General features: G+C 41.5%; 2 protein-coding genes across 2 annotated transcripts; one reads left to right on the top strand and one right to left on the bottom strand.

Annotated features, from left to right (window-relative positions):
* Positions 1-8: 8 nt before the first annotated feature.
* On the bottom strand, positions 9-14,385 carry wdr81 (WD repeat domain 81). The gene is made up of 12 exons (XM_061046643.1): positions 14,132-14,385; positions 12,993-13,506; positions 9,084-12,616; positions 8,894-9,001; positions 8,554-8,753; positions 8,262-8,443; positions 7,932-8,097; positions 6,377-6,542; positions 5,412-6,242; positions 5,078-5,223; positions 4,703-4,885; positions 9-1,746 (listed from the first exon to the last, which is right to left on the bottom strand). Exons 2-12 carry the CDS (start codon positions 13,352-13,354, stop codon positions 1,420-1,422), a joined length of 6,204 nt encoding a protein of 2,067 aa, XP_060902626.1. The 5' UTR covers positions 13,355-13,506; positions 14,132-14,385; the 3' UTR covers positions 9-1,419.
* Positions 14,386-18,841: 4,456 nt separating this feature from the next.
* slc13a5b (solute carrier family 13 member 5b) lies at positions 18,842-26,489 on the top strand. The gene is made up of 12 exons (XM_061046651.1): positions 18,842-19,001; positions 20,079-20,207; positions 20,288-20,424; positions 20,676-20,896; positions 21,012-21,192; positions 21,278-21,400; positions 21,532-21,744; positions 21,839-21,945; positions 22,052-22,173; positions 22,733-22,894; positions 24,001-24,138; positions 25,216-26,489. The coding sequence occupies exons 1-12, from the start codon at positions 18,903-18,905 to the stop codon at positions 25,339-25,341; spliced, it is 1,758 nt and encodes a 585-aa protein (XP_060902634.1). The 5' UTR covers positions 18,842-18,902; the 3' UTR covers positions 25,342-26,489.
* The last annotated feature ends 995 nt before the right edge of the window (positions 26,490-27,484 follow it).

Genomic DNA, 27,484 nt, shown 5'->3' with positions numbered 1-27,484 from the left:
GCTACAAATTTCCTTTTTTTTTTTTTTTTTTTTAACAAAGTTTGTTATTTTATGATTACTGAGCTTTAACTCCAAGTTTACAAAATAACACAACATATCAAAAGATGTAGTACACTTGTCAGAGCATATTAGGCTTTGGGCAAATAATTACAAAATTAGGCAGACTGTTTTACACCATGAAGAACTCATACAAAGGGCTGAGATGAATGGATGCTAAAGGGCTTGGAAAGCTTGAACAGAATCCAGCTGGTTGTAAGGAACACAAATCTCTACTGTATATTCATGTGCACTACACATACGGAGCAAGTTCAACTACTTTTTTTTATTGGTAACTTTTTCCATGTTTTTTCCTCAACATATTCTTCTGCAGTAACCTATGTTAAAATAGAAAATTGTTCATCTTGGCATTGATTCAATGTTAGCTTCTGTTTTCAGAAATGACAAAGTGGTGAGTTTAACTTCTGGGAAAACCCAGTCAAACCAGCATCTGCCACATACTCCCAGGACAATGTTGCTACAGGTTCTGACTGCAAAATAAAGAGTCTCTAAACAAAGTTTAAAAATCCCAAAGCAACTTCAAGTAATTTATTAGTGGATAAAAACATTCAGTCTTTAAAATCTGAGTGAGGATCTACTTGTTCCGATTCAGGCCATACTTGTGCAGGATAATAAAGGCTGTGCATCAGTAACTGACTTTTGTAATGTGATGGCCGCTGAGGTGTCTCCACACTTGGAGGATGCACCTAGACTGTCCACCAAACAGTTGAATCATGAATGATGTATAAACAATTGATCTGTGGAATACCTCATGAGAAACACATGACTCTAACGCAAACAAAAAAAAAAAAAAGATTTGATCTACAAATACTGCATAGTTTAATCAGTGCATTTGGATACGCATGTCTTCTAACATCGAGGGAAATGAAAGTGGAGGTCGATGTATTTTTGGTGTTGTTATGCATCTATTTGGAAAGTGTAAACACTACATAAGAACCGTGTTGGTCCCACCTTCCTGAGCACTTCTAATTCATACGTTTGAACAGAACGACTGACCTCGTCAAAAGAATAAATGACCTTGATAAGAATTTCCCATTATATACTATCTATACATCTATAGGCTTTTAAAAAAAATGTCATGGGATCTTCTGTACATGATAAATGTTAAGTGCTTTGCAAGCATATCCTGTCAATCAAATTTGGTGCAAGATTCAGACACGTGTAGCTTATACAATGCCTTTGCTTGTGCTGCTTCATTGAAAAAGCAATTTAGAGGAGCTGAAAAACTGCCTTCTCATTCAATTGACCTCGAGCTCAGTGGACGGGACATAGAGCTCAGACACCTGCCTGTGTTCACCAATAAGACACTTTGGAGGTCAGTGGTAAGTATGTTTTCGTGGATCTGGGTGCCGTTGGTTTTTCCTAAGCTAACAACCGGATGGCGCCGTTCTCAGAGCCCAGCAGTAAGAGCCTCTTGGTGGGGAGGACTGCCAGGCTGGTCAGAGTGCCGCGGAAGTTCTCCGAGCTCAGCTTTGTGCTGCTAACAGGGCTGAGGGAGATGTCCACCATGGAGTACACCCCGATCTTGTTAGCCACCGTTCCGGTTACAATCTCTGGGCCGTAAAGGTCAAAGGCGTGGATGGGGTCAGACTGCGACCTGTACTGGCGGAGAGGCTTGTTTTCCAGGTCTTTCCAGACATTGAGTGTGTAGTCAGTGGAGGAGCTGATGACCAAGTTTCCCTCTGCAGCCTGAAATGTAATAAAACAAGGAAGTCACAAAATGTGTGGACCGGCAGTATCCCAGCCAATATGGCCTCATGTTATCAAGTGCCATGTGATGTGATTCAATGGTCCTTCTAAAACCTCAAAATTGATAAAAATATGAACTAATAAGAAATACTTTCAAAGTACTTTTAAAATCACTACATTTCATTGATATTAACATTTGTCTATCATAGAATACTTGAAAGTAGAATCACATGGCACAAACATACTCAGACAGATATATCTATACGTGCAATTTCCTGTCCTTAGTCGTACTGTTTACACATACTGACTCACTCTCAAGCACTTCTCAACCACATGTACCCGCTGACTTTGAGTTGAGAGTAATTGTCAAAGTCATTTACTACAAAACTAACACCAAACAACTTTTTTTTTTTTTTTAAACATGAAGTTAATTTGTTTTTGAAGTTTCTCAGCTAAATATGAAAGAGTCACCCGTTGATACACAAAAGAGCTGAGGGGACGTCTGAGTCAAACGAATGTGCCAATGAGAGCCACTGTAGTCCATCTAATGAGTAACTTGTGTCCATATTTGCCTAAACTTGTGCCTTTAAAACTAGAGCTACAATCCTTGACCTCATTTGGGGTTAAATAAAGTTTGCTAATCTTTGCGCTCTGTTGACAACAGATTTGCTGGGTACAACTTTCCCCATCTCTGCACTGCTTGGTATTCACCTCTACTCTTTGGTCCAAAATATATCCACCTGGTCGATCGTCTTTTTGAATATTTATCACACGACTATACTGAAAGTACAGCCACACCTTCTGGCTTGACTCTGGGATGTCGACTAAGAATACAATACCTTGCTCTTAAAATGATCTCCTATTAAAGTAATGATATCCCATAAAAGCCCAGGATGATATCTATATTATAGTTCATTATCACTAAAAGAACAACATACAGTATATTTACACCAAGCATTATTCCCTTTCCATACAACTGCAAACCTACATGTTGTAAAATAAGGTTTTATTTTTTTGTCATAGCCGTCAGCTCTCAACCCCCATCAGAAAGACGTAAACAAAAAATCTGAGTGCAATGATCCCATGATCCCTGTAGACAATGACAAGCCAGTGTAGGTCAGGCATACAGGATGGAGATAATGTTGGTTGTTTAGAGAAGATGCAGCACAGAAAGAGTGAAAAAGTGATTCATGTACACCGTTAACTTTGTGATTTCCACCTGATGTGCACATGAAAAAAAGATTTCCTCTGGTGACCCTGAAGCCTGAGTGTCCACCAGATTCTGCTGCTTAAAGTAATGAATGACAATGTAAATACTCTCCACCTCTGACTCCTTAAAAAGCAGAAGATCATTTCTGCACTCACAACTGAAACGGTAAGTGGACTCATGTGGGATTAACTGCCCACCTCTTGGCTGCAAACTATCAGGCAGAATACAAAGTTGGAGCAGTTGTCCATTTCTGTGACTCACTGAGTGACCCCATGTTCAGCCCACGACTCATGTAAACAACTTGACCGTTAACAAGTCCCACGAGAATGTCAGCCCAGTTATTGTGAAACACAGTATGGACACGGATAGTTGATGCAGCTAGAAGTCACAGATGTGGATAGGCATATGAATCCAATAAGAAGTATTAGTAGTTACCCACATAAGAGTTTTTTTCTTACATGAATACACTGAATTTGAAATAAAGAGATCAACAGGGACATACACAACGCTCTCTCCCTCTCCTGGTTGACATGTTTCTGTGGTTGTGACTTGTAAAACCACAGGTTGCAACACCCTTAAGTATATCTTGCTTCATGATCAAGCACGACGAGGACTTAAAAAAAAAAAAAAACATGCTGTGATGAAGAAGACTTTTAATAAAAATTCAAACACTACAATCAATTGTAATTTCATTATCTGAGCAAAGAATCAACTATGAAGGAGGAGCATTTTCTCATCGGTTTGCATTCAAAGTATGAAACTTTTTGTTTCGTAAAACTAGTCAAGTCGCCCTCTGCTGGACATTTAAAATGATTCATGTTTCACGCTTCACATTTTTTTATGTCTCAGTTTCTCCCGCTGTCTCTATAAAACTTTGCTGTCTGCTGACTTCTTTGGTGTTTCTGTATCATCACACCGACAGTGTTCACTCGTAATGCCTGATCTGAGTAAAAGATTAGATTGGCTGAGTAGCGTAACGTGTGATTGGTCACCCTGATGAAGGCCACGAGCCGAAACGCGTCGGTCTAATTTGTTAATGAAGTTGATCTTCGTACTACAAGTGTTGCTGGAGCTTTTTGACCTCTTCTAAGCCTTTCACTCTTCATGCAACTTGGTAGTTGGTGAAGTTCTGCCAGAAAATCCTCTGCTTCTTCAGTACCTTCCTGGATGCTGAAATTGCTACCATTAAGGCAAGAAAAGCTGTTTAGAACAGAAACACTTGTCAAAATAAACCTGCGTCCTGACACGATGGCAGCTGGTGCAAATTCCCAAGTTGAACTCAAAGGCCTTATTTTGCAGTACATACATTACCGCCACACCTTTTCTGTCTCCTTTTTATAATAAGCTATCTGAAAAGATGCCAACAAAATATAAAAAGTCACTTCTTTGTTGTATGCTAAAGTAAAGCAATCTGCTTACAGATCACCATCCTGCGACAGCACCGTAACATCTACCCTCTGTCACTCCCTCTAGTGGCAGATCAGGGGAGGAACAACTTCACCCCACTTTTCTGCCTCCATGCGTCAGACATAAGGTTGTATCCTGCCTTCAACTGGCGATCTGTAAGCCCTCACTGTAATGCTTCTTTGAATTAGTTTGACTCTAATTGTAATATCAAATTCCAGTAGTGACTTCTGAAATCTCATATTTATTTGACAAACCACTAATGCTGTTAAAATAACCCAGAGGCAGCCTGATTGAGTTACACAGATTAAAGGTAACAACCCACACATTCTCAAAGTATACCTTCATTTGGAGGATATCTCCCTCATGAGCCGGCCAGCCTTTCAGAATGAGTCCGGTACGTGCGTCTAGCAGAACAATGAAGCCAGATGAGAAACCTGCAGCCACGGTGCGCCCCGAGGGGCTCACTGCCAGATAGCGGATGAGCCCAGCGCTCACATTGTTGTATGCCAGGCGGAATTCATGCTGCGGACACAAGGAAGATTTGTCAATGTCAGAGCTGAAATAACTCTATAGTGGAGGGAAAGTAAAAAAAGAAAAAGAAAAAGAAAAAAAAAAAAAAGTGCTTCTATTTTGTAAAACAGTAATCAATGTTAATTAGCAGATGTTTTATGGATTGGGTCTCGCCAGAATGAGCTTGCTAAGTGAAATTACAACCTGCAATCCTGGTTTGCGAGGATCAATGAAGCGGAGAACAGAATCTGCGCTGCCAAACACAACACTGCAATGTGGAGCTGGCATGGTGGTGACAGCTGTGATGGGATTCTTCCCGTCCACGGCTTCATATGAGCGGATCTGCTTGCCTGCAGACAACAGATAGAGATGTTAGAGAGGAAGGTTGAGTTTTATAATTTGAGTTGAATATTCTTTTCCTATCCATACATGATACTTTAGATGCACTGGTCTAATCAAATAATCAATTGATCAATAATATAATCAATAATCAAACTCTAATCAAAAGTTTGGATGCAATGTGCGGGATTTCTCTTACCAGTATACTGGTCCCAGAGGTGCACCGTGCCATCACAGCTGACTACCTCCTGTGAAGCTTCGAGCTGTCCGACATAAAAGATTGACTTTCGATGGTCATTATATGTCAGCCTGGGTTCTACCTCCTGTGTTCCATCACCGTGGTTATAGAGGGGCCACAGCTTCACAGTTTTGTCTTTACTACCAGAGAGGAAGTAATCCTCCCCTGCCAGAGGAGCCAAACATTTCGTGGTGCCAGAGTGACCCAGAAAGCTCTGCAATCGGATCTGGTGAAAGTGGAAATGTGGATCCTGCTGGTTTAGGCCAATCTCATACTGCCAGTAGGCCAGCCAGTTCCCCTGCAGGGAGCGGCCACTGCGAGGGAGCTCCTGCTTCAGGGCGCTGTCCTCCGGGGTGGGGTCTGCCACCCAGGAGGAGGACAAGGACGCTGTGCCCACAGATGAAGTGGTAAAGGTGGAAGATGTGGTGATAATGGGTGCGATGTGACTGGTGCGCCCCCAAGAGCTGGCCAAGCCCAAGGTTGAACTACCATCAAAATTAGCGTCCCGGGACACTTGGATACGGTTTCCTACAAGGTGGCTCCCAAAAGTGCCTGACTCAGGGAGGGCTTCACCAAGTTGGGTGGAGTTGGTAGAGGGGGCAGGGAACGGGCTTCCACCAACACGTCTACCAAAGGCAGATGAGAGACCCGCAGAGGACGGAGGTAGTTCTACTTTCGATGTTGCCGTCAGGTTTGTTCCTGGACTCACCTGACTCACACTCTGGTGGTAAGACTGGGCTAACTGCCACACCAGCTCATGGTTTGGGACCAGTTTTCGAATTGCTGCGTCACCTAAAGAAATCATAATAGAGCTTGTTTTTTTTTTACCATTGAAGAGTAAAATTCTATTTTCACACAGAGTATATTGCCTTCCTCCTCCCAAACAGGGTATTTTGTTATGGACAGAGCGTGAAGGTGTCCCCTACCTATGAGGCAGTAGAAGGGGATGTAGGAGGCATGGGCCATCTCAGGGTTAAACACAGTCTGCAGCTCCTCCAACACCCCCAACTCATATGTCACATTCAACCCTTCAGCAGTGCGGACGTCCACAACCGAGACTTCTCCCACCATCCTGTGAGGGGCGCTTTCGAGCTAGAGTGTAAAAATCCACACATTAGCACACATGTCGTTACACGAAGATGCAACAAAAACACAACAACATCCTGCCACGCTAACAAAGTCATGCACTCTTTTGTTCTCACTGACTGTCTGTTTTGTCAAAATTAAAGGACAAGCAATAGTGGATACAAAAATAATGTGAAAATGTTTATTTAATTTGATACTTTATTGGTTCAAAATCAAATGGGTATTTTGTGTTTAAAAATTAATCTCTTATACTAGTATTTAAAGGTGTTCTCTGCACAGTCAGCCTCATTGTGTTTAGTTTTTTCAATAGAGGGCAGCACCTAAAGTTTTGTGCAAGGAATGCGAGGCTAATTAGCTGACACAAGCCAGGTGTGTAAGCAGGCTGAGGTGACTTAATAGGGAGGCAGAAGATGTCTCCTGGGGGTGTGTGTGTGAGCAACAGTGGAGGTGAGAGGAAACTTCACAGGCTCAAGTCATTGTAGAGAAGACCATAGAGATGCCATTGGTAAGAATTGATTCATGTTTCATTGTAGTTGTTGAGCATAATAAACCTTTGTTAGGTGATACATATAAAAATAAGTGAAATAAGTTAAATGCTCTACAGTCACACATCGAGTGGTGCACAGTCTTCATTGTTTTGTTAAGATTTAATTGACTGTGCAGCGTGCTTTGTATTTGTTGGTTAGATAAATTAAAACAGCATGATAGTTAAATGCAGTGGTTTAAAGAGCTGTTTGCATAGTTCATGCTCTTTTGTTATTTACATTTATATCCTGTTTGTGGGAAGAGTTAATTTGACGTTCAATAATGATTAATGCTTCAGTTATTTGTTTAAAACAGTTAGAAATGATGGAAAGCAGATTACATTTGGAATGCTGATTATTATTTACTCTGTTTAAATGAAAGGAATTAAGTTTTACATTTGTTAATCAAGAGATATAGATTGTGTTAAAGTTAAGCTCTTGAGTAAATGAACTGTATGTATTTTTGTTCATAAGACTTGTTGATTTAACATGTCTCTCTACTGTTTAAGGTTTACAACCTACTCCTACTCATTCTAATCGTAAAGGATTGTTTTGAGAACTGTATTAATAAATACAATGGAACCAAAATCCATGGAACAGAAGTCGAGTTGTCCAGCGTCCTCTGTCACCTTCTAGGCCTTTTTTCAAGTTCGGGCAGGCATTTTCACACACATCTTAAAGTAATTTGACACTGTCAGAGAGTTTATCTTTCAGTGTCTGTTCTCTTTCTTCTTAATCCTTATCTAATCTGCTGTTGTCTTTTATTTTACAGTTAAGTTGTTTTGTGACTGATCTCATATTCTGGAAATAAACCTGACAACGTGCATGACAATCCTTTTCATTTGTGTATTTTGTGTTTGTGGGTGCATACCTGGGGCTGCAGAGACTGCAGCAGAGAGAAAACCGCAAAGAATCGACACAGAGTGTCTGCCATATGCTGTTGCACCATTTCCCTCCCTATGCGCAGACAGATGAGAGCCATCAGGCTCAGAGTCTTGAGACAGACAGCAGTGCGAGTCTGCACCCCGCTGGGGAACCTGAGTACAGCAGGATGGATACAAACATCCGGAGGGTGAATGAGAAATGTTGCAGCAGATTTTCTGATGACATTTTATGTACTAGTACTCTTTTTTTTTTTAAATCTGTTAAATGAGAAGTAATACACCTTAACAATCATGCGAATGGTCACTTGTATATTTACCCCATGCATGGTGTGGTGAGCAGGTCGAGTAGAGGCAGGAGCACATCCTGATTGATCTTCATCAACATGTCCATTAGGGTGGTATCAGAGAGAAAGACAATGATCTTCTGTGTAAGTGCAACGGCTCCAAGCAGGCTTGCCTCCTTCCGTGTGTTAAGCCGCTGTGAAGAAGGGGGGGAAACCTGGAGCAAACATTTGTGAAATCAATCTTAAACTATACTGTAGTTTACAGTGAAAAAAATCTTTAGTACAAATTTCCTTTGACAAAAAAAAGGATGCTTTTCTTGCTCACCAAATAGCCGATATAAGGCAGGTACTGGTAAGTGAGCACAGGTTCTCCATACAGTTGAGCTATGTAGATGAGACACTCCAACACAGGTCCTGCCGTCTGGTCACCAACCACAGGTTTCTTCTCATAAACACTGCCCAATCCCACACTCTCCAGACCGCTGTCCTCAATTGAAGAGGCCACAAACTGGTGCTTCTCAGGCCCTGTAGGAAGAAATCATGAGAATACGGTTTGAAAATACAAACATAAGGAGCAGCACCTGATGCCATTAAAAAAAAAAAAAAAAATACAAACTCTAGAGCATGGTTTACTCTATGAATAAATAATACATTAATGTGCTTACCAATGTAACAATTTGTGAGCAATCGCAGCAAATTTCTGGCTACATATCGAGAAGTCACAGTTGGTCCAAGTTTGGCCGACAGCCATCGCACTGTTTTGCAGACTGTATCTGTGTAGAGACATCATTTAAGACATTAGACACTATCAGCAAATAAATAAGTAATATACAAGAACCTCAGTCTGTCACTTACCTAAAAGAATCTTTTGCTCTTTCTCCTCCGACTCATCTGAAGGACCATGATCGTCCTCTTCCCCCTGCTCTCCAGCAGTGTCTTTATCGGTCTCATCCAGCGCCATTCCGTTCACAAACTCGCCCTCCAGAGTGGCAACTGTGTCTATTGTGCAAGCAGAGAGTGTGAGATCCAGTTGGTAACCAGCGAGGTCATCGGTCTCTTCTTTACCCACATTAGTTTCAGTCACCTCTTCTTCCTCCAGCTCTCCTCCCTCCTCTCCTTCACTGGCCTGTTTGAGGTCCTGGCTGCTGTCAGCCGACTTGAGACTGGCACGATCCCTCATTGAGTCTCCATCACCCAGTGACAGCTCACTTGCGCTGCTTTTGTCACTAAGTTTCCCCACACTTAGAGACTCCTGATCTTGCTCCTTGGCTGCAGAGTTCTGGCTCTGCTGTTTCCCAGCAGCCACCCCTGCTCCGTTGTTGACATAGAACCCATTTTGAAAGTCTTCTGGCTCTGAGAGAAACACTTGGTCATTGAGACTGATGCCAGAGGAGTAATCAACCAGCCCCGTGTCTCCCACCCCACCAACTCCTCCACTGGCTCCGCTGCTGGCTCCCATAGTGCCGCTGACAGACCCAGACGATGACCGCTGCTCGCCACACTGAAAGTCCTCTTCCTCTTCCTCTCCTAGATTACATGTGACTCCCCTCAGTCCTTTGCAAGCTTCCCCGCCAGAGTCGGAGTTGCCGCTTTCAAAGCCAGTGATGACCTGAAGCACATGGGGGAGTAGGCTGGACAGAAAGGCCTGCAGACCAAGTCGCACAATGAGCTGCAGAATGAAGCAGTCAGTGTAGAGATAGAAACGTCCTCGCAGGCAATGAGGGTTTTCATAAACATTGATCAGCGGCTTCAGCAAGTACTTGCTTGCATTTCTGGGACCTAGTACCCTAGAGATTGGCTCAAAAAGGTACCAAGCAGCATACACAGCTGTGCACTCCTCAAGCATGAGGCCTAAAATGAAGGGCAAGAGAATCTCAAGTCCCTCAGCTGTGATGTTACCCCGCAACAGCGTCTCCAGTTGCTGCCATAGGTGAAAGACGATATCTCTTCCTTGTTGACTACACGTAGTCTCCATCTTTGTGTGGTAGGAAAAGATAAAGTGATGTAGTGGTGCAAAATAGGAAGGGAAAGGAAAGGGAGTGATGATGGAGTTCAATAGCTGACAGGGGTTTGGAGGAGGCAGACCATCCCGGATTGGGTCATATTTGAAAAGAAGTGGACGAGGGCAATCTGGTTCTTCTCTATGTGCAATTCCAGAGTGCTTCTCTATCAGAATCAATGTCTCCAGAGCATGATGCAAACACAGTGGCACATCACGGAGGCTGGCAGAGCAGAGCTTCATAACAGCTTGGAAACGCTGTCTAAGAGGGTTTCCTGGTTTCACTCCCCGCAGTTTGCAGGAATAGAATATCTCAGCGATGAGAACACCCAGGGCCTGCATGTCCCTTTGGTAGAGCTGTGTAAGAGAGGGTAAAGACTCAATTATCACACCGTCTCTCGTGCAGCCACTTGATACTTCAGCATGCAGACTCTTTACCAGGAAATTGTTCAATTTCTCCAGCTCCTCCAAAGGCTGCAATGCGTTGAATCCCTCAGGGAGGCTAACTTTGATTTCATCTGCATTGGTGGCAGTCACACTACCCTCTCCGTGTTTTTTGTTCGTAGGCCCGCCTCTTTGTAACATGGCACTGCGAAAACCCGGGCCTAAGCTGCTTGCTAAATCACCAGGGAATGAACTTGGGGACTGTGATACAGTAAGTGCTGTGTGTTCTCCAGTTATTCCCCCGGCAGTGTTGCCTGGCAGTGGCACAGCGCAGGACGCAGTGGATGTTAGTGAATCAAGGGCTTCCATTCCTTGTTCCAGCTCTTCCTCTCTGTCTACCACAGTCCAGCTGCTGGACTCACAGCCTGTGGACTCGGGCACCATACCATCCACGGTGTCCGCTGCAGTGTTGATTTGAGGGAAGTTTAGAGAAGGCACATTAAGAGCAGCAAGGCCAAGGAGAGGAGGTTCTGTTGGGGCATACTGGGAAGAAGATAAGCGGGGCGGGTGGGGTTGGTCAAACAGCTGAACTACACCATAGGTAGTAAGATTGGTGTGGTTATCCACAAGGTGCAGGCACACATTTTTAGCCTTGACAGCCTCTTTACCAGAAAGCTTATAGCCAAATGTGAGATCTATCCAGTGATGCAAATACTGGGACACTTCTCTGCTCTCAAGAAGGCGCCGGTGGACCTCTATAAACTCCTCGTACGACTTGCACCAGGAAGGCACATCCAGGTCTGGCATGTCGGAGTGAATTGAGCGGAAAATAGAGGGATCTGTGTAGAACTCTGGAATGCACTCGTCAGGGCTCCAGCTCTGCATGCGCTCCATACTGGCCGGGTATTCATTAGGCTCCCACTGGGATCTGACGTGGCTGCACAACACTGACTTGGGTGTCTGCCGGGCTTTATAGACATAGTATGTGATGTCTGAGAGCACATCGGATATGTGATGAGGTACATGGAGGTGCTCTGGCTGTCCAGTACCACCAGCACCAACAGAACCACTGAGGTCTGCGCCTATACCACCTCCACCGACCCCATTGCCTACTGCAGCAGCCAAAGCCTCTTTGGTCATCTCATATGTGAAGTCCAGCTGCTTATCTCCCTTTGTGAGCCTGAACTTTGACCTCCGGAGGTCCCGGAATTTACCGAATGGCACAGTGAAGTCCACCACCCAAGGAAGCACTGGATGGTAATTTGGGTCTCCTTCTCGTCGTCCTGCTAACCTGTTCAGCTCCATCAAGTAGCGGAAGTTACTGACTCGCCCATGGACCCAGTCCAGAACCAACGTCTTGAGCTCCCCAAAGCAATCTTTGCAAAGTATCTTCGTCTCTTGGCTCATGCATGAACTGTCACTTGGCATGACACTTTTTGGCACTCGTCTGCCAGTAACATCACTGTTTGCATCCCCTTCTGTCCCCAGATCCTCGTAATGGGCTAGGTTGAGCTTCAGCCGGCTGCAGAGCTGCTCATCTACTGCTATGTCCTGCAGGGAGAGCTCTCCACAAGACAGACCAGCTGCATGACATGCCTGCAGAGCTATTAGTAACTGGTAGAGAATGAACAAAACTTTGGCATGGCTGTTGGCGAGCTTGGCTGGGCTGAACGAGACAATGTCATGGAGAGAATACTGAGTGTAAGGGAGAATCACATAGAGCATCTCTGCCGTCTCCAGCAGACACTCGGCAGGCAGAACATTAGGACACAAATGGTTCGACTGGGACTTGGAAAAGCAAGATGAACTAGATGGCAAGCAGCTTTCCTTCTCCTTCTCTCTTGCCGGAGAGAGGGAGGGTGAAACTTTTTCAGGGGAGATGAATGTGGAATTGAAAAGCTTCTGTAAAGCATGACGGACTGCATCTACAGCTGCGGCATGCATCTGCTCATTGGGTCCTGCATATGTCTGCACACGTTTCAAATGGGCTTCCCGCCACAGATTCCTGAAAGAGGATGAAAAAAAGCACAATCAAATTAGCAAACGGGAACCTATAGTGACAACTAATTTATCAATAATATTATCTAATGAAGCAAACACCTAGGTGTTAAAGCTGAAATATCCCAAAATTTTACAAGGAGGTTAAAGTATGTTTTATAAAGAGTATAAATTAACACCAATAACAGGGAAAGTGAAAAGTTGCCCTACCCACAGCAGATAAAGTGATATAGCGTAATTATGAAAAAACAATTGATTCTAAAACCATATGATTTCCCTTACAGTGGTTGTGATTAATTCAAAGGATCATTGTTAAGACAGGATTTTTACTTTCATTAAGCTTAAGCACACATGTATGGTGAGAATCATAGACAATGTTTTACCTGACATTGTGATGCGACACACACTGCATGGTTTTGACATAAGAATCCTGTGGCATAAATTCTATTAGTTGATGGCAAGGGTCTCTGGCCAATCTGTACGTCAGCTTGCTTTTCCTCAGGCCCTGAATGCACACTCGCGTCCATCCAGGAGGCAACTTTGCCTGGGAGCACTGAAGGTAAGTGTTAATTTCAGTCTCACTGATGCTGTCAAAGCGGGCACAGCGCATGACCTTCTTCTCCCTCAGGCCCATAGCCCAGCGTGAAGGAACAATGGCTATGAGCTCCCTGGGACGGGGACCTGGGCCTTGCTGCCTTCGGTCAATCCCCAAGTCTTTCTCAACTGCCAGCGTCAGCCAATCCATGGTGAGTCTTGAATGTCTGCTTGAGTCCCACAACGTCCTGCTGAGTACAGAGCTCACTGTCTTCCACCGGGTGGCCTTTTAGACATGTAGAAATAAATCCACCCCATCAAAATAGGGCTTAACCACCTCTTCCACCTGTCCCTCTGAGGAAACTGAAAAGCATAAATGGACAATTACATGTTGTTTTTGAATGCACATGACTCATTGTCCTTCTTCAAATCCCTGAAGTTTGAGCTCAACTCACATGACTGAACTACCTCTACCCCCTGCTGGAAAGTTAGTTAAATGCCTCCAGTTTTAAGTTTAGATTATACCTTAGTATCTTTAACAAATACATTCAGTCATTGTGTCTAATCAAATCTGTTAATCACAGTAAGGAGGTTAAGTAAAGATCGGATAGTAGTAGTTGTCTAAACTGTTCAACAGAAATAACATTCAAGAGATAACAATCAACAATACTGACAACTTGAAACAAAGCATGCAAGTGTTATTCAACCAAAGACAGATTATGTCGCGGTTTGAATATCGAAACGTTGTCAGTGATTTGACAGTCTCAAGACATTTTGTTTAACTAGCTTCAACTTAATGCTAACAGTTAGCGTAACAAAGTGGCTAACGTTACGATGCCCGATGCAAGCAAGCGCAAAGCTTCCGTGTTTGGACTAATATCGTAGCCCCAAGATTATACAAGAGCGGCCACACTGGTTGAATGCCACCAGCTGTGAGTAGATGAAATCAACAACCAGGTCAAAACTTACTATTTATTGTTAAACTCACCCCTCAACACTTGTAGCAGTTGACAGCTAGGCTAGCATTAAAGCTAACGCGGCTCCGCTTCACGCATGATTATTTTGTACTCGTTTTGTTTTAGTCAACGATGACATCCTGCGGGTTACTTCCACATTTAACTACGAGCTCCATTTCTGATGTTTTGCTTGAGCTTGTCGGCAAGATAGAAGGCATTCAGTCATCGGATGCTGTTTTGTTCTGTGCCACTTGGAGCCATGTTTTAGAAGGGACACCACACGTGACACAACACCAGCCCCGTCTCATGTGATCTCTGCTAACCAGAGAGAGAGGACCACTTCCTCAAAACAAACAACACTGAACAGTTAATGGTGAAATGATAAAGCAGAAGTGAACAGTCAACTGCACTTTAGGAGAAGTGACAACCAAGTGCTGTAAAACAATGGGAACATGTTTATTTTATTATTATTTATTCCCTCAATTCTTTTAAATCCCTTCTTAAAACATACTTTTACAGACTTGCTTTTATGTGATGTCGTCTTCTTAATGTCTTTTCTTACTGGTTTTACTATTTTTATCTTCTTTTACTTCTTACTGTTCTTTTATTTGTGCTCTTATCTTAACTCCTCTTATGTTTTAACTTGGTAATTTCTTATCTTACTTACTTTGTCTATTTATGTTTCATATTTATATTTACTTTTTATTTTTATTAATATTATAGTTTTGGGTTTTTTGATCCTTTAACCACTTGTTTCTATTTCTTTTACTGCTCTTACCTTCTTATTGCTGTTATCTTTTTATTTATTTTTTTCAGCTCTTTTAGTTTCTTACATCTTTTTAAATCTTTGGTTCCTCTTGGTCTCAGCTCATGTTGTTGGGTTCTTGTGTTTCCTGGGTTCTTATAATGGTTCTTGTGATGGTCGGTTTATATATGTCTGTTGGGTATTGTGCACTTTGGGTTCTTTTCTGTTGAATTGTATTCAATTATTTTTAGTATTTTGCATCTGTTATATTCTTACTGTTGTTAATGTTCTTCTGTGTTTGGTTTAGTTTGCTTTGTTCTTGTTTTTGCTGTTTGTCAAAGCACTTTGTAAACCTGTGTTTTTAAAAGGTGCTATATAAATAAAGTTATTATTATTATTATTATTATTATATTTGATGTCGTTTTAAAGATGGCTAAATGAAACTTGACGTAGTTTATAAAGAAAAGAGAAGTATTATAACCACAAGGTAGATTGTTCTGTAGGCTACTTTTCATGCGCTTTTCTTTATATGGGAAAACCACCTTTATCTACTGGTCATATTATTGCACAGCCTACATTCCAAACAGACAGTCTTAAAGTTGGCAAAGCCTTTTTATCGGCCTGGTACGGTGGCTGGGAAGTGCAAAGCAAAATTACAAATGTGAGACAAATTTACATTTTGAAAAACACATTTACATTTTATAAAACAGATGTACAAGATGTGAAACACTTTTACAATCGATGAGACAAATTTACAAACGACAGAATCTTGACAAAATGGGAATGTACCAAATGTCGTAAGTGACCCAAGTGATCGAGTGAGGGGTCATTTTGTTTGTTTTGTTTTGTACATTCCCTTTCCGTCAAGGTTTGTAAATTTGTTTGGGGACTGGTAAAAGTGTTCTGCCTCTTGTAAATTTGTCTCAGCGATTGTAAAAGTGTTTCACATCTTGTAAATTTGTTTTGTCCTTGGTAAGTGTTTTTGGTTTTGTAATTTTGTTTCATAAAATGTAAAAATGTTTTTCAAAATGTAAATTTGTCTCACATTTTGTAAAAGTGTTTAACACTTGGTAATTTTGCTTTGCCCTTCCCAGCCACCGTAGACCTGGCCTGCTAGATTTGATGTAGTCTGAATCATCTCCACAAGGTGGCATCATGTCTGTGATTTCACCAGACAAATCTGTCAGCAGTGTCGTGCAGAAAATCTGCATAGTGTGTTAATTTGCAGTCATGTGACCCTTTGTTGTGTTTAAGTGGCTCCAACTTTGTCTCAGACGTTAGAGATATCCATTAAAACAAACTGAGGGAAGACCTTTGTGTCCCGGTTCTGTTTTTTTTTTTATACAATGAATGTGGTGATGTCATATGGTATGACTGATGGCTACAAGCTTAACGTGACTGTCTGGAACATTTGAATCAGGACATCTTCCACATTATAGCTAATGTCAATGTTCTATCTCTAAAATTATACTGAGTGTTTTACACATTCATTTATGTATTTATTTATTATGTCAAACTACTTCCTATTAAACCTTGCAATTTCAGTATTTTAAAGTTGAACATGAACTTGCCTTTCAGTTTGCAAAAATATTTTTGTTGTTGTTCAGCACTTGGGAAGGCTGTCTACTGAATGGTGTGTACAAAGCTAACCTAACTTATTATTGGCACATTAAACATCAATAATGCATGAATATTTGGATGTTCTGCAAGAATTTTTGCTGGGCAATTTTCATACAACAAAAATAATCATGAAAGTCAAAATAGCCGGCAATAGATGAAAAAAAAAATACAACATTGATCAAATAAAGGAGAATACAGTTATTGTCAAAACTCATCAAATGGCCTGTTCTGATTATGACATGTTTTGCATGTCTTCAGTAGCCTATTGGTAAAAATGAGTCTTCAGTGATGCATGTCAAAATCCCACATTGGGTAGATTCACAATTACAGGGGCACAAATTAAAAGCTTTCCTCATTCTGCACCACCAATGCAGCATAATTGGCATCAGCACTTTTAAAGAAAGCATACAGCCAAAGAACATGACATTCTTTGCTCAGTAGGTCTCATTATATCTTGGGCTCTGTTGGCAGTCGTTTTTAAAGCACTGCCAGGCAGAATATGTTTCATGTCCAAAAGCACAGTGTTGGTTTGGGTTAAAAGCATTCCTGCAAAAGGCCCGAATGCACGATACTTCCAAAGCGGTTGGACCAAATGAAGGAGTTTTTGCAGTGTTGTATTTTGTAAAATGACTTGAAATAATGTCTCTGTCATATACTGCCAAACTCATGCAGGCATGTCCAAAGTGACATAATACAGTAACATAATTTTGGGGAAATCAGTGGTTGAAAATCTTTACATTTCCATATTTTAGGTGTTCCTAAATACAATGTGAAAGTTACATCCAAATAAACTATTACCAATATGATTTTTAAAGTTTTAACTTCTTCCTACTTCTTTTCAGGCATGTAAGAACGAATGAAGGACATTGACTTTTCTGTCCTATGTTGGGTATTTATTTCATTTGTTTTCTACATACAGTATTTTTAATTACAGCTATTTTTTGTTTGTTTTTTGTTATTTACATTTTCGAAAATAAAGAGATATAGTTTAAGACCTTTTTAAATCTGTTGAATCTTCTCTATCCTTTTTTTAGTTGTGTACCAAAAATCACTTTGTCCACTGACTGGTAAATAGTCATTTGAACCAAAATGTAAGGTGTGCCATGAAATAAGAGGTTGAATTAAGAGCACTAAGCACCACATAACCAAACAACACTGACACAGCAGGGTTACATTTAAAGCCAGGGTAATTGTATGACTTACACAATAAAGGAACATCTGAATTACAGTCAAAACAATAACACAGCGTATGGAGAAATGTATTTATAGAGAATCTATTGGCCTACATTTGAGGAAGCCAAGCTTTACCCCATGGACAAGGAGGACATACATCGGGGTTTCCTGAACATGCTGGTAAAGAAAACATACAAAAACCAGTTCATGTCATTCTGCTGGGCACTTTTGCCTTATGGGTCACTAGAACTTTAAAATTGGTGTGCAAGATAATAACTAACTTTGAGAAGTCATATGACCGTCCTCTTATACCTACCCCTCATGCCATACTCATGTGTTACTGCATTGCATTGAAGTCTGTGTCTATCCTAACATGCAGACACAAATTCAGTCAATTTATCTTGTCCGGGAAAATGGGTTGAAGAAGGTCATGCCTTTTTATGGTTGTTTTGTTGAAGTTGTTGTTAATAATTTCTAGTTTATAATTTCACACAGTACAGATGCTGAAAGTTACACAAGTCTCTAAAAGTCAACATGTAAGGTAAGCTATAATGTAAAGGAGAGTTATTCTAAATATCAACCAATGTATTTTGGACAGATGTATTTGAAATTAAATGGAAGCTGTTTTTCCAGAAAAGTTTAATCAGTAAAGTTCACAAGCTTGTAGATAGTAAAAAAAAAAAAGCAATGACTCAAATCACAATCCTCATGTGTAGACACATGCTGAGCCTCGAGAAAACAGGTGTGGAAACTAATCCTGGCATTTTTCGGACCCAGGTATCTTCATTTTGTGTCCCCTCCCCCCCTCAGATTAGATGTTACACTACTTCAGATTATGAGCGTTACAGACCAATCTGTGTCATAGTCTGATAATGTCAGGGCTGTAATCGGCATTCAGATGAGGAATTTATGCAAGGCATTAACTCATTGTCAAAATGTTTTAAAAGCTGAAGGAACACGTTTTCCCAGTGCAGCAGTTCAGCCAGTTTTGGGGTGGGGGGTAGGCCTATTTGTATGTCATTGCTTTGGTTCGTTTAGGGAAGACATTTTTTTCTTGTGGCTTCAAAGATAATCAACCAGTCAGTCCTTTTGTTTTGGTGCGAGCACCCTGCACATATCTCGCTCCCTCGCTCTCCCCCCCTCTCTCTCTCTCTCTCTCTTTCTCTTTTATTTGCTGTGGGACTCCCCCCCCCTCCTCCTCTCCTCTGAGCCTCAAAAGCGCGGTCCATGGTGCGAAAGCCTTCTTTTCTCGGTTTTCCTTCAGGATGGCATTCCTCAAATATCTTCGCTCCGTTAAGAATGAGCTGATCCTTTTTTCGACTCCATTTATTCTTCTTCCTCTGCCTTTAGTGATCGGGACATCGGTATGTAACCTAACTTAATTGGATAAAACAATAGTTCAATTAATTGAACGTAGTTTTCGCACTGTTCGATTAAATTGGAGAAATCCGGTAACTTTTGGTCGCCTATAACGCACGGCATAATTTAAGAGATGAAACTATGCTATTATTGATAGGCCTAGGCCTAAGATAATTGTCAAAATATAAACAGCAACATATTTTTTTTAAGTTCAGCCAGAAGTTACATTTAGCTGCATGTTTCCGCAGTGTTAATAAATAAATTAATTCAATTCATGCGGGAATTCGTCGCAGTCGGTCTTTTTTTTTTTGCCTAACAAAATGCCAGAGCCCAAACGAGTCAGATTTGGACTGTTTCTCTCGTGCACCTGTTGCTCAGAAGCGCGCGACGCACTTTTGCAGTAAAAGCATGAGAACTGTCCGGTGTTGCCCCAGGCATGACCCCCCCCCCCCTAAAGTCTTGTTATTTTAACTCCTTGTTGTTAACATGAAGGGTCATGTCCAGCGTGGGAACACCGAGTGAAGTGGGGTTCGTCCACGTATCTACTGCTACATGTGACCCAGAGACGTGCACGCAGGCTGTCAGCATGTTATCATAGTCACAGACTTCAATGCAAAGCAGCCACGGACGAGGTGAACACGGGAAAGAGGGGGATAATTGAGTAGCCTATGACGTCTCAAACTTAGATTCCATTTATTGCCAACAAAATATCAAGACAAATGACTTTTTACAACTTTAAGCCAAAAAGTAAGGCACGTTATATCAAGTGAAGAATTGTGTTAAAAAATGTGTGATTTAAAACAAAATGTGTTGGCAAACAAAACACCAACAAATAGAAACGTGATGAAATGATAATGTTTATTGGTGAAAGAGCTAAGCGGGATGATCTAAGCAAATGTTCAAACAGGTGAGTGACAAGACAATAGAACAATAAGCGCTGTTATCTTCACCCTTTGAACCATCCCATTAAAGATTACGCAATATGTTTTGACCAGAGAAGATGTTTTCAGACCTTGCATGGCATCTTTCCAGGTTTGAGCCTGACCCCTAATGCAAGGTGTTCCTGTGTGTTTGTCGCGCAGGAGGCAGAATGTGCCTATGTGATCATCCTGATGGCAGTGTATTGGTGCACTGAGGTCCTTCCTCTGGCTGTAACGGCTCTGCTTCCAGCCCTCTTGTTCCCCCTGTTTGGCATCATGCAATCCAAAGATGTAAGTGTAATAACTGCAGCAGGGTGGTGAATTTGCTAAGCAAGTACTTCTTCAAACAACATATCTCCCTGTGCTCTCAGGTGTGCATGCAGTACCTGAAAGACACAAACTTGCTGTTTGTGGGGGGGCTTATGGTTGCAGTAGCCGTGGAGCACTGGAATCTGCACAAGCGCATTGCCTTAAGGGTGCTGCTCTTCGTTGGTGTGCGTCCAGCACTGTGAGTGCTAAAAATCCACACCCCCACTGTAGATTATCACCTAGGTCTTTCATTGTTTAGTTACATTTCCGAAGCTTATCTAATCAACCATGTCATTAAAGGCATCAGCTAGATAAGGAAACTACATCCTAGGTTTTTTTTACTGCTGTCAGAAAGTCTTTCCTTTTTTCTTTTTATAGTTTGTTGTAAAACGATTGTGGTCACCTCTTCCTTACTATGTCCACTCACACTTTTTTCAATCTTCCTCACAGCTTGATGTTGGGTTTCATGGGTGTCACTGCCTTCTTGTCCATGTGGATAAGTAACACTGCTACCACAGCCATGATGGTGCCTATTGTCCAAGCAGTGCTGGAGCAGCTCAACAACAGTGATGCAGAGATACCGCAGATTCTCAGCCAGGAGGAGCAGCTCCAGACATCAGAGCCTGATACTAAACAGCCTCCCCAGACAGAGAAACAGAATGATGGACAAGGTGATCCATGGCCCTCTTAAAGTACAATTCTCTCCCTGTTTTGCCAAGAAAATGTACAGTCTAAACAACTTTTATTTCTACCAACAAAACGGTACTTCTTGCTCTATGTTTGAAGGTTCATTGGTTGTGACTTTCTTGGATGCCACGGCGGAGGCTGCCAGGCAGATGGAGGCAGCAGAAAGGCGGAAAATGTGTAAAGGGATGACCCTGTGCGTTTGTTACGCTGCCAGCATCGGAGGCACCGCTACACTGACAGGAACAGGCCCTAATCTTGTGCTCAAAGGCCAGATGAACCAGTGAGAATTTCCTCATGCATTGTTCTGTCATGTACTATTGCTGTGAAATTTGTCCTATAAAATCTCTCTTTGTTGTTTACCTTAGACTCTTTCCCGAAAATGGAGATGTGATTAACTTTGCCTCCTGGTTCGGCTTTGCTTTCCCAAACATGATCCTCATGCTCACGTTGGCCTGGCTTTGGCTGCAGTTTGTCTTCATGGGATTCAAGTGAGTTTGGTGATGGTTAAAGCCTAATTATAGTGACAGACTTGAAACTGCATCAAGAAGCTTTTACCGCATCATGACCATGACTGAGTGGAGAGGTGACACAAAGATTTTTCCTCCTGTGATCCCTTTAGCATTAAGAAGACATGGGGCTGTGGGGCTGTGAAGACAGATAAGGACATTGCTGCCTTTAATGTGATCAGAGAGCAGCATCGTCTTCTGGGGCCGATGTCGTTCGGGGAGATCAGTGTCCTTGGCCTCTTCTGCCTGCTGGTAGTGTTGTGGTTCACAAGGGAACCAGGGTTTGTTCACGGCTGGGCCACAAACATCTTCAACTCCAAAGCAGAGTATGTAAAACCCAATGTTTTTACACGTTACTTTACCAACATTTTTTCCAAATTTACATTGTTCTTTCATTTCCTTTATCACTCGACTTCTCAGGTATGTGACAGATGCCACAGTGGCAATCTTCATCGCCATTCTTCTGTTTGTGCTGCCCTCAAAACCTCCACGCTTCTGTTCTCGGAGGTCTCATAGTTTTGACACAGGTGAGTCATCATTCTACGAGAAAACAAACTCATGTCAGACAGTTGTAACCAAGGTGGAGATTGTGCAATCATTCAATAATGTCATTGGATTTTGTTGGATCTGTAGTATCCCGTCAAACTCCTGGCTCAACTCCACGTCTGCTCACCTGGAAAGTTGTCCAAAAGAAGTTACCTTGGGGCATCGTGCTTCTTCTCGGAGGAGGTTTTGCTCTGGCGAAGGGCAGTGAGGTAAGTGGAATTGACAGTCACAATGTCATAGGGAAAATAGCCAAGTAGCTAAGAACTACTATGGTAACAATCATCAAAAAATACATAAATCATACAATAATAATGTCTCTTGATGGTGGTGGCCTACTTGTTGTCTTTGTCCAAACAAATTAATGAGATCAAACTGTTTTATACTATTTATTGTCTTTTTAAGCAATTGCCATTCCATGGATTTACATTCTGCAATTATCTTTCTTCATGGTGGATTTTAATTATGAGGGGCAGATTTAGTCATATCCAAACTTGATTCAAAGGTACTAACTATAAACAAGAAGTTCATTATTTTCTATTTTTTAGTTACTGCCATGCAAACTAAACATTTCCTCTTCCATTAAGCTTAAATGTCCCCTAAAATGAGTTAAATTGGATATAATAATGTGTATGATGCACAAACCTGAATTAGACTTTGCTCAAAGTACATGAGCCGTTAACTCAGCTGATAGTAATGATCAGCTAGGTTGAATAGTTTGTACATATCTAGAGGAGACTTTAACCCTGTGTATGTTTACCTTCTTTGTAGATATCAGGGCTCTCAAAGTGGATGGGAGATCAAATGACCCCCCTGCAAAGCATCCCTCCCTGGGCAATAGCTATCATCTTGTGCCTGCTGATTGCTACCTTTACAGAGTGCACCAGTAATGTGGCAACAGCGACGCTCTTCCTACCTGTCTTAGCCTCAATGGTAAGTTCTCAGGGAGAAAGTAGAATGCGTGCAGGATCTCAGACTGCAGGAGACCAACAATTATGTTCAGCAGCAGTGGTTCAGTGAGGTGAAGTGCTACATAGTGTGACTTCTTTTGAACTGATGTCCTCAATTGGAGTCCAGCAATGAAACTACTTCCGGTGGGAGCCAGCCTATTGTCCCATGTTTGGTCTCCCATCTAGTTGGTCATTCAGACTGAATATGTTTGGTCCCCTTTCTCGGGCCCCTCCTCTCATGAATAACCTGCCAAACACACCAATTCAGCCCAGTGCCTCGTAATGCTGCCCACCCCACTGCTGCTGAAGAATGGCATTACTGTGCCCGCTAGTCTAGCACTCGAATGAACGCCAAAGCTTGGTTGTGAAAGACTGTGCCAAGCAGGGGCATTCAGAGAGATATTTATGGGGGACATAGCCAAGTGGGTGCCCAAGGGTGTCCAACCCTTGAGTGAACATAGAGTTGAAAAGAAAAGAGAGAAAGAAAAGAACATCTGATTTGTTACACGAAGCACAAAGAGGAGGGATGACACTTAGTGGTAGTCATGGCTTGCGGTATGTCACTTTATGTGTCAAACCCTCAAGTGAATCTTTAGCATTTTATCCAACTAAAACCATGAGACACTGTCATTGTTGTGTCACTGTCATTGTCATAAGCTGATATACAGCCTACATTTGAACTTTGAACAGGCTACTGTGAAGTTTAAATCTTCACACATTGTTTATTTTGAGAAGTAGAAATTACTGTTCATTTGTAACATACTGTGAAGTTGGATATGTAATTCAGAAGCAAATTCCAGAGTAATGTATTTTTTTTTTCATCCAAGTAGTCTGCTATTATCGCTACATGTAGTCCTTTTCTATGTCAGATACCATGACTCAGCCCAAAGCTTGCAGGAATTACATCTTAATTACACCCACCTAATGAGAGTTTTCACTCCTCACAGAATTGCACACATTTCACTCTGACTTATGAGTCAGTGATTACTGTCGCAGAAACTAGCCAGATAGTAGGAGTGGAGGATTTGTTATCAAGGCTATGTTCATCCCTGTCTCAGACTGTTGAATCTTTCTGTGTGATTATTGCAGGCTCAGTCTATTGGAATGAATCCACTCTACGTCATGGTGCCTTGTACTCTAAGCGCCTCTTTTGCCTTCATGTTGCCTGTTGCAACGCCTCCAAACGCCATCGTTTTCTCCTATGGATACCTCAAGGTTGCTGACATGGTGAGTTTGGCAGTAGTTTGTTGTGATGGGTCAGTAAATTATACTGTATGTTGAGCATACAAAGTGGTCGGTTTAGGGTCACTGGTACACTGCAAGGATATCTGAACTACATGTTCATTGACTATATTCACATACTGGCCATTTTACTATCTGACATTTTTTATTTAGCTGTGTGTCTTTGATGAACAACTAAAAGGACAACTCAGCATTAGCTACCATGAAACAGCAACTAACATAAACATTCAGCCACTTTCTTGCTAATGTAACCGTAAGCTTGAAGTGAAAAAACATGTTGGATAACTCTGGTCAGCTTTAACAGCTCTAACAGCTAATGTTAGCATTTAACCCTGTCCTTGCCAACCTCAGAATAACCTGCCTTTCCAAAGAATAAATTGATTTTTTGGAAACAGGCTCATATAAGACTCTGTTAAGAGGATCGATACTATTAAAGTATTTTCAATACATGTCATTCACCAATGGAATATTTAGCTGTTTGTCCATTGTTGTGCACCTGTAATGCCAACATACCAATGTTAGCTACTTGTAACATTAGCTGTAAGGTACTTAAAAATACATGTACCAAATAAAAAATTTTGGCAGCTCATGCTCTTAACGTTGTAACTGCCTCTTCTGACACCTTTATAATACCTTTAAATCTTTCCCAGTGGTCCATCTTAACATACCCTTATGTTTAGGGTTTTTGTAAAACTACTGGCAGTGCCCAGTTAGCTTTTTTTTTTAGCATGAAGACTGGCAAACAAGAATAGAGCTAGCCTGGCTTTGTCAAAGGGTAAAATAATCTGCCCACCAGCAACTCTGAACCTTATTATTCAACCTCTTAGTAAAATATAAGATTTGATGTGTTACAAAGTGAGGTTTAGATGTGCTGGTAAGTGGAAATTGCAGAGCAAGTGTAGATGTTTCAAGGTTTTCTCAAACTAAGCTACCCTAACAAGATGAATGCATTCACTTCAATCTGTGGAAGGACCTGAGAGCTGTATGTGTATTTGTATGTGTCTACGTCTTAAAAGGAATGCCTGCCTGTGCTTTAATATCACAACTAACTGTTCTTTTCAGGCCAGGACAGGAATAGTGATGAACATCATTGGCATCATATGTATTACACTGGCCATCAACACCTGGGGCAAGGCCATGTTTGAGCTGGACTCATTCCCCGCCTGGGCCAATGTCACTGGGTTATGAGCCTTGGTCTGTCATAGGAGATGGTCCACAGAAACCCTGCCCTCCCTCTCCACATGTGCCACACAAAGACCTCTGGTCAAAGCGACAGGACAACACCACACGGTGGACTGCATGCACCTGATTGCTGCTCGAATACAAGCTCCCCAATGCTTGTTTTCATTAACACCTGTGGATTGCTTGTCAAAGAAAGTGGTGATATTATTGAAGATGCAAGGAGAGTAGTTGAAGAAATACTTTTTAAAAAAAATTTTCAATTGTATTTATATTCTTAAGTGGAGAGACTTTTATTCCTCTTGAGAAGCCAACCTTTGCAACAACATTCAGTTCCTCTTCAGAGGAAATCAAAGGAATGGCTTCTTTTTAAGGTCAAAGTTTTTAGAAATGTTTTACATAGTCATATGTAGCTACAGCTTAATATATATGAGTCATGCAAACGATATAATTTAAGGACTTAAGTCGGCACATTTACTCAAAAACTGCACTTTGTTTCGTTTTCGATTCTCATGTTTTTTACTTAAGTTTTATTTAAGGACATTTAATAGAATAATACTGTGTTTTTTTCTGTACTGTATTATCAGTAAGAAATATCATAACAATTAAAATGTATACATTAAAAATGACTTTCCAGTACATCACATTTAGTACAACTGACAAGTAATGCCCAATTAGTATTTTTATTATTTATAGGTAATGTATTTGTCAAAATCAACTTTAACTTAATTTAACACTTGACTTCAAGAGTTTTGTTGACTTTTTTTATACACTGGGGTTTTTCTTAACTTAGGCTGTTGGCTAAGTTTTCCATTTTGATATTTACAGATAATGGGCTAAAATGTATTGTTGACAAGCAACTGGACGCGGGTACACTTGTACTTTTGCCCCTTTTGTATCAAAGCTGACAACCTTGCCTTGGGCCACATCAGGGCTGATGGTGATGTGTTACAGTTCCAGAATCAGTTGAACTTTGAAATGTATCCTCACTACTGTACATAGCGCGAAACATATGTGCCTTGAACAAACAAAGAAACTGTACTGTAGACACACTTGTGATATTATGGATCAATACATTTTGTGCTTGCATTTCCTAATAACTCACTGCAATAATATCTGTCTGAATTGCAATAAATGTTTTCTTGTCTGAAACACAAGCCCATCTTTTCTTAAAGACTTCTGTACCCCAGACATAACAAATAAGGTCTTTGTTTCCTGTGTTATAAAATTGAATGGTCAGAAGAAGACAAGGGCTGCATGGTGATCCAGTGGTTAGCGTTGTTGCCTCACAGCAAGGATGTTCCTGGTTCGAATCTCCATTGGACAGGGCCTCTGTGTGAAATTTTCATGTTCTCTCCGTGCAAGCGTGGGTTCTCTCCCAGTACTCCGGCTTCCTCCCACAGTCCAAAGACATAATTGTTAGGTTAATTGTTGACTCTACATTGCACGTAGATGTGCATGTGAGTGTGGCTGGTTGTCTATCTCTACAGTATATGACAGCCCTGTAATTGACTGGCATACAGTCCGGGGTGTACCCAGCCTCTCGCCCAATGACAGCTGGGATTGGCTCCGGCCCCCCAAAACACCTAACGGGAAAAATTGTATATATAATGGATGGATGTAGTTTTATTTAAGTACCAGTATTTACTTCACACAATAAAAGTCATTTTTAAAATGAGCGGAATAGATAGACAAGTCTTTGCTTTAAAAAACAGCAATGTCTTTCTACGGCATCATCCAAAACAAGGTCACCCCACTTTCATCAGCAGACGGCTTTTTTAACTCCTCAAGACAATTATGTCTTCTAAAGTGCACACGTGTTTCCCTGCCTCTTGCGTATGACCTCTTGTCTCGTGCATAAAGCTGATATAATTCCGTAAACACAGTGCGTAAAGCCACAGTAGTCTAGCAATGAAAGGCCACGCCTAATGTATGTAGGAAAGAGCTCTCTGTCATTGTCATTCTGCTGAGACACTGCATGAGCCAAGGGTCAAGATAGTCATATTGTCCGGCATTGTTTTGCGTCATACACATTATGAGCTCAACAAAGACCTTTTACATGTCTCAATTTAAAGTCTCCAGAGCCCTTTATTACAGCCCTTAAAGTGTCTTCAATGATCTTGATGACTATTGGTTCCTTTTATGAGATTTT

Source organism: Labrus mixtus, chromosome 9 (genome assembly GCF_963584025.1).
Source record: "Labrus mixtus chromosome 9, fLabMix1.1, whole genome shotgun sequence".
NCBI classification, from domain to species: Eukaryota; Metazoa; Chordata; class Actinopteri; order Labriformes; family Labridae; genus Labrus; species Labrus mixtus.
This window is presented reverse-complemented; position numbering and strand designations above follow the sequence as displayed.

Coding starts and splice junctions, on each gene's coding strand:
- wdr81 (XM_061046643.1), bottom strand. CDS start 13,354: ATGGATTGGCTGACGCTGGCAGTTGAGAAAGACTTGGGGATTGACCGA. Junction 8,754..8,893: donor GCTCACAAATTGTTACATTG/GTAAGCACATTA, acceptor TTCTTCCTACAG/GGCCTGAGAAGCACCAGTTT. Junction 4,886..5,077: donor CTCGCAAACCAGGATTGCAG/GTTGTAATTTCA, acceptor TTGTGTCCGCAG/CATGAATTCCGCCTGGCATA.
- slc13a5b (XM_061046651.1), top strand. CDS start 18,903: ATGGCATTCCTCAAATATCTTCGCTCCGTTAAGAATGAGCTGATCCTT. Junction 19,002..20,078: donor CTTTAGTGATCGGGACATCG/GTATGTAACCTA, acceptor TTTGTCGCGCAG/GAGGCAGAATGTGCCTATGT. Junction 21,401..21,531: donor TTTGTCTTCATGGGATTCAA/GTGAGTTTGGTG, acceptor TGATCCCTTTAG/CATTAAGAAGACATGGGGCT.